The 6,828-nt window shown below is 29.7% G+C and overlaps 1 protein-coding gene across 1 annotated transcript; it reads left to right on the top strand.

The window, feature by feature from the left end:
* The first annotated feature begins 600 nt into the window (after nucleotides 1-600).
* On the top strand, nucleotides 601-4,382 carry LOC119681522. Its single transcript, XM_038094743.1, has 2 exons — nucleotides 601-3,806; nucleotides 4,295-4,382. Exon 1 carries the CDS (start codon nucleotides 685-687, stop codon nucleotides 3,661-3,663), a length of 2,979 nt encoding a protein of 992 aa, XP_037950671.1. The 5' UTR covers nucleotides 601-684; the 3' UTR covers nucleotides 3,664-3,806; nucleotides 4,295-4,382.
* Nucleotides 4,383-6,828: the final 2,446 nt, after the last annotated feature.

Here is a 6,828-nt window from a genome sequence, read left to right as displayed (position 1 = left end):
CTCAAAGAACATCCACACTATCAGCGATTTTGCTGGCTGATTTCTTACCTCAACTTTGCCTGACTGTCTGCCAATGTCTGCGGTTGCTTCATCATCCACACGAACCAGTAAGATCAACTCAATGTGATTGGTGAGTGGAGCTGCTAAGGCGCGCACTTGAAATTGAAAGTGAAAGTGAAGTTAACGTACTGCAAACGTTAACAAATCAGCATAAATTACAACATCACAATAAAATCTCAAAAGTATTAAAATAAATTTAAAAAAACATAAAAAAGAGTTCAAAAATATAATATAATAACAACGCTTTGGTGGAGTGCGAGGCTTTTATAAATTCCTATTTCGTTATAATTAAATATAAAAAAGAGTGCAAATAGTGCAAGAAAACCATTTGCCAGCCATCATTAAGCGTCAATTATAAAAATCTTTTAAGTTGAAGTGTACAATATATAATAGTATAAAAATATTCCAGAACAACTGAGTCAATACATTTAAAGTCAAAGATAACAAACACCTAGCACTTCAATAAACTTTAATAATATTAAACAAAAAAGGATTCTTTAATTATATTAAACAGAGTTAATAATTATAAAGTCAGAGACAATAAACAATAAACTCCTATCACTTCAATAGAGTATTATTATATTAAATAATTTAAAAAATTTCTTTCAACTTCCAAGCGTTATAATGAGTGACAATACTGAAACTACTTCAACAACTAATCCAACTCCAACCCCTAACGACATTATGGCACTACCACAATGTAAGGAGGTTCGAGCACAACATGTTAACGGTGGTCATACATTTCTTGTAACAACTGTGGTCACTGAAACGATCACCAAAACTGACATCAGTGCAACTCAGCAATTAACTCCAGTACCAATTAATCCACGTTTGCCAGAATATACAACAATAGCTCAGCAAGCCAGCGCATTACCAGAAACCGAATTACCTGAAACAAATCCGATAAATGCTATTGTGCCACTATCATCGTCCTTGCCATCAAAGCTTTTGCGATTTCATGCCAAACGTTCCGCTCAGGCATTATTACATCAAATTGAACAATCGCAATCGCAATCGCTGGATTCTCAATTTTGTGGTAGTGAAGAAGGTGCTACAATTAGTAGTTTAGAAGGTAATGAACAGCTAGATGAACGCATTACACCTTCTCCGACTCTGTCAATGTCACCTACAGCACCGGCAATGTCACCACCACCACCAAACTCATCACCAGTAGAATTTATAGATGTTGGTATGGGTTCATCTATAGAAGGCTCCGAAGAATCTGAAGAAGATGACGAACTTAAACCTTTGGCTGTTGATAATCATATGCTATATGACGTTGATCTTAGTTCTCCACCACGTGAAGTACGTACATCACCAACTCATGAACTTGCACCAGCTGTTTTGAGCGAAGCTAATTTGGAGAAATTCCATAAACATCAACATCAACAACATCCAAGTAACTATTTCCAAATGGACAACATTTATTTGCATCCCAATTTTAAACATGAACTTGAAAACAACAATAAAGATAACACCAATCCTCTCAATGATGAGACAACAATCACAACCACTAGTGTTGGCACTAACACTACTCCTACAATCGAGCCAAAGCGTGTGCATCGTTCATTCCTTACAATGAAAAAGCCAACAGCTTTACAAATTGATGTGGAGAAAGCTAATTCCATAGTTTCGCAAAGCACTGCTTCCAGTAACACTGAACCAACTGGTGAACATACACCAGTCAACGAAATCGATACATTGGATCCAACATTGATACCAAGCGATGAATTGGCTGCTGAAATCACTGATGCTGTTGAGTTTTACTTCTCCAATGATAGCATATTGAAAGATGCCTTCCTGCTCAAGCATGTTCGTCGCAATAAGGAAGGATTTGTTAGTTTAAAATTAGTGTCGAGTTTCAAACGCGTGCGTCAGTTGACCAAAGAGTGGAAGGTTGTTGGCAATGCTGTGCGTCGCAAATCAAATAAAATAGAACTCAATGATTTGGGCACCAAAGTGCGTCGCCTTGAACCGTTGCCAAATTTCGATGAAACGATGCCATCGCGTACTATTGTTGCTTGCGATTTGCCGCTCGATAAATTGACCATAGAAAAAGTTTCAGATATTTTCTCAAAATGTGGCGAAATTGCACTCATACGTATTTTAAAACCAGGTATGGCCATACCGGTCGATGTAAGGCAGTTTATGAATAAATATCCAGAAATGCAACAAAAAGAATGTGCACTTGTTGAATATTTGGAATCATCATCAGCACGTGATGCTAAACATTTGGAAGGGCCATTCCAGGTTTATGAAATGGTAGCACCGAAGAAGAAAACTGGTAAGAAGGCAGTTATACAGATTGCAGCACCTGTGGCTCGCATGGTTGAAAATTATCGCTATTATAATGATATGAATTACGAGAGAACACGTGGTGGCAGTTTTAGTGGAATATTAGCTCACGACGGTGCCGATATGCGTTTCAAGCTCAAACGTAATAACTCGGATTTCAATCCAAAAACAGCCAGTGATGCCTATCACAACCATAATCAACACTACTATAAAAATCCACAACAACGCCAACAAAGTCCCACGCATCGTGGAAGTTTTAGCAATGATCATGCACATCACTACCAACATTATCAACCACGCGGCAGTATACATCATGAGTCAGCTCATCAGCAGACACATCATGCTGCTTCCTCACCTAGTGGCAACATGAATTTTTTTTCTTATGCGCCACGGCGCTACAGCAATACTTCAACTATATCTGCCAATACAGCTGCTTTAGGTGAAAATAATGCTTCAACAGCGCCTACTAATAGTAACCACAACAACAACAACAACATTATCAATGCTAATAATGGCAGCACAATTGCCCGACGCCTATCAAATGGTTCTGAACACTTTCAACATACTAGTGACAGTTCACGTCGCCCATCAAATTGTTCGGAAAATCAACCGCAAAGACGGGATTCTGATTGCTCTGAAAGCTGTCCTTGTGGACGTCGCGTATCTGATTTTGCACCATCTGAGCTACAACGAAAAACATCACAAAGTTCTATTGGTAGCCTTGAACGTCGTTTCTCTAATAGCTCCATACAATTTGAGCGCTCGTATTCGAACGCAAGTGAGCACGCCAATAATGGAAATAATAATATGTATCCACGTCGAATGTCTAACGATTATAATTATGAGCGTAAGCAATCTTTGGAAACACATACTGGATTGCCATATGAAAATGATGGAAATGTTGGAGGTGGTGGTGGTGGCTATATGATCTTTCCACGTCGTTATTCTAACAACTTTAATATTAACAACAAATTAGCTGCCTATGATAATGCACAATACATAAACGGCAGACGTATATCTACCGATTCTGGTTACGATCGACGTTACTCTTTTGGTTCGGAGTACGAAGGCTCTCCACGTTCGCGTACTGGTAGTTTTTTGAATAATTATAAGCATAGCAATGATTTCGATGGACAACCACGTTCACGTACTGGTAGTTTTTTGGATGGTTCACCACGTTCTCGTTCCGGTTCATTTGCACAACGTAATGCAGAAAACTTAGTACGCACACCTATTGGCCCGGACGGCAGCAAGGGTTTCGGTTCACGAACAAGAAAATTTGGACAAACTGTGTCGCCTGTAAATTAGAATAATAATGAAATTGTGGTTTAGCATGAAGAGGTGCATAAAAAACACTGCCATCGAAATTCAGGAAGATATATTGTGTTATAGTTGTACGCGTAACTTGTTAACTATTTTTAGGACTAAAACTATAAAATGTTTTATTTTTGGTAAGAACGAAATTTGGCTGTACGTAAATTTAATGTAAGACAATTTATGCAAAAATATTAATATATTTATAATTTTTATTTTTTTCTTTGTTTGTTAATATATTTAAAAATTAAACACATTTTTAATAAAATCATTTTAAACATATTTTTTGTCATAAAGTGTATTCTTTTGAATTTCTATTATTTTATTAATTCTTATTAATTAAATTTCTTTGATATATTTCTTTGATTTTTATTTGATTTTCAACAAATTTTTTTAATTATTTTTTATTAATTTTAATTTTTATTTTTATATTTGTGTATTTTTATTTTCTTATTTTTTATTTAATTTAAAATAAACTTCTGTTTTTTTAATTTTCTTTTTTTTTTATTATTTTTTATCTTTATATATCTATTTTAAATTTTAATATTTTAATTTTTTTTTGAAGAATTTTTATTTTTAATTATAAATATTTATTAATTTTTTTTCTTTGTTTTGTTTTAAACAGAATATTAATTTCTTCCGAGAAGCTGTAATGTTTTTATGGTTATCTTAATATTTCATTAAAGATTTAAAAGAAAATATTGCAAAATGGTGTACTATTCTTAAGTAAGTTTGTAGTTATTAAAGATTTTAATATAAATATATAACTTAAATAATTTTTTTGTAAGTATTATTAATAAATTTAAACATTAAAATTTTTTTCTTAAATATTTAAAAAAAAATTAATTTTAATAATAAATGCGCACATAATTATATATGAAATTATATATGAAAAATTTTAAGCTATAAAATATAGGTTGACCTAGGTGGATCCCAATTTTATAGATTTACCATTACTAACCTAGAAGCCCGCTTAAAGAAATAACTTAAGCTGATAAAAAAAAACTATTAGCAACCAATAAATTTTATAATTGTTGGGTTGAGTCTATTAAGTTTGTTTTTATTATAATTGTAATTTGTTATTTTATAATTAAGAATGTTTATTAGTTATTTTTAAACAGTCGTTTTTTATTTTGAATCCATGATAAATGCTACTGAAATATCTAAAAAGTAAGTAGATACAAAATAGTTTCTTCTGCATAAAAATATATCATAGCAACACTTTAGTTATAATTAATATTTATAACAAATAGAAAAGATTAAAATTAATTGTATAATTATATAAATTAAATAAGAGCATAATATACAAAATACAACAATTTCATGAATATATACATTTTTTTAGTTAAGTTAAAAAATTTTTTTTTTTTTTTAATTCAAAATGTACGTAAAAGTGATTATCACAGTTTTAAGTGAACAGCAGTTTTAGATAAATTAAATTATTGCATAAATGAATTTTGCAAATGGAATTAGGTTGACTTCTACGTATAACATTGATAAGAAATTGTGTTAAGGAAACAGAAAAGTGAATGGTTAATGAGTATTATCTGGTTTATTTATATTTCGGCAGTCCCACTGCTCGAATTTAAAAAACCTTAAATAAAATTTATTACACTTATTAAATTTTAAAGTACATAAATAAAAAGAAACTATTTGTGGTGCCTTATACATAAGCATTTCGCGAGAGTTTAATTGTTGATAAATTTTTTATTTATAATAACAACATAAAAACATAAAAAATTTCATTTATTTTATAATATTTTGTGATTTATTACACAAATATTTAAAAAGAAATTATTTTAATATACTGTGTTTTATGTTTAGAATATATTAAAGAAAATTAATTTCAAGACCTTTTAATAATCTATTTATCTAGTAAAATATTGAGAAGTTATATTTTAAATAAATCCATATAAGAAATTGAACTTTAATATATAAACGATTAAGGTCGATATCAAGATTTACAAAAATATCAAATAAACTTTTTTAAACAAAATAAGAAAAATAAAAACCTTATAAAACCTTAATTGCATATAACAATTACTGCAGAATTTTTCATTCTTTAAATATATTAAAATAATTTATTAATAAATAAATAGAATTTTGAATAATAAAATATTTTTATCCAAAAGATAAAATTTGATTTTGAATGAAATTTTTTCATAAAAAGGGTACTGTTTGGTGACCTATAATTTATTTACAAACTTGGTTACAAATATATTTAAGAATATATATATTATTAAAAATATACTTGCAAAAATAATTTATTATAAACTTAATAAAAATTATAGTAAAAAAAATTAAATTTTTTGATAGAAATGTAATATACACAAATCACAGAAATTCACAGAGTATATTTTTAATCTTTGAACATAGTTTAAGAATATTATTAAAATAAATAATAGTAACGATATAATTAAATTATTAAAATAAAAAAACGTCGTTTAAAAATTATATGATTGTTATTACTATATTAACTTTTAAACTTCCAAAGTTATAAGAAGTAACGAAAAATATATTTAATAGCATATATATTTTCTTAATAAAAAATTATTTTATAGTCGAAGGAATTTTACACAAAAAATCCAATATACGAAGAAAAACACATAATATATATATTATATATATGCCACAAAACATAACTACTGCATTCATTACCTTTTCTATATATAGTATATAGTATGGCATATAATTATTTTGTCTGAAAAAACAGAATGCCATCTCTGATTAAAAGCAGATAATACCCTTAGACATATTCTTTGTGGTTATCCGGCTTATATCTGGATCAGGAGAAGATGGCTAGTTGGAGAGCTAATATCCACATTCGAAGTAATAATGTCTCCTCAACAGCTAACATTTCAACTTTCTGACAAAGGACAGATTGTCTTCTCTTTAGTTAGCGGCGATAAACAACAGAAAAGATCAATCATGGTTGTAGTGCTCTACTTCCCGAGAGCCAGTACTTCGTTGATTTTCTATTTTATTATAAACAAATAAATCCATAAAGCTCTATAACTCATAACTCATGCTTATAATAATGGCAAACATTTACGGAAATATATAAATTCAACATAATGCTAAATAATAAATATAAATTTCTAGTTTTAAAATATATTTTAATGCAAATTATATATAGTAAATATCATAAAAGTATAAATA

This window comes from Teleopsis dalmanni, chromosome 2 (assembly GCF_002237135.1).
Source record: "Teleopsis dalmanni isolate 2A chromosome 2, ASM223713v2, whole genome shotgun sequence".
NCBI lineage: Eukaryota > Metazoa > Arthropoda > Insecta > Diptera > Diopsidae > Teleopsis > Teleopsis dalmanni.
This window is presented reverse-complemented; position numbering and strand designations above follow the sequence as displayed.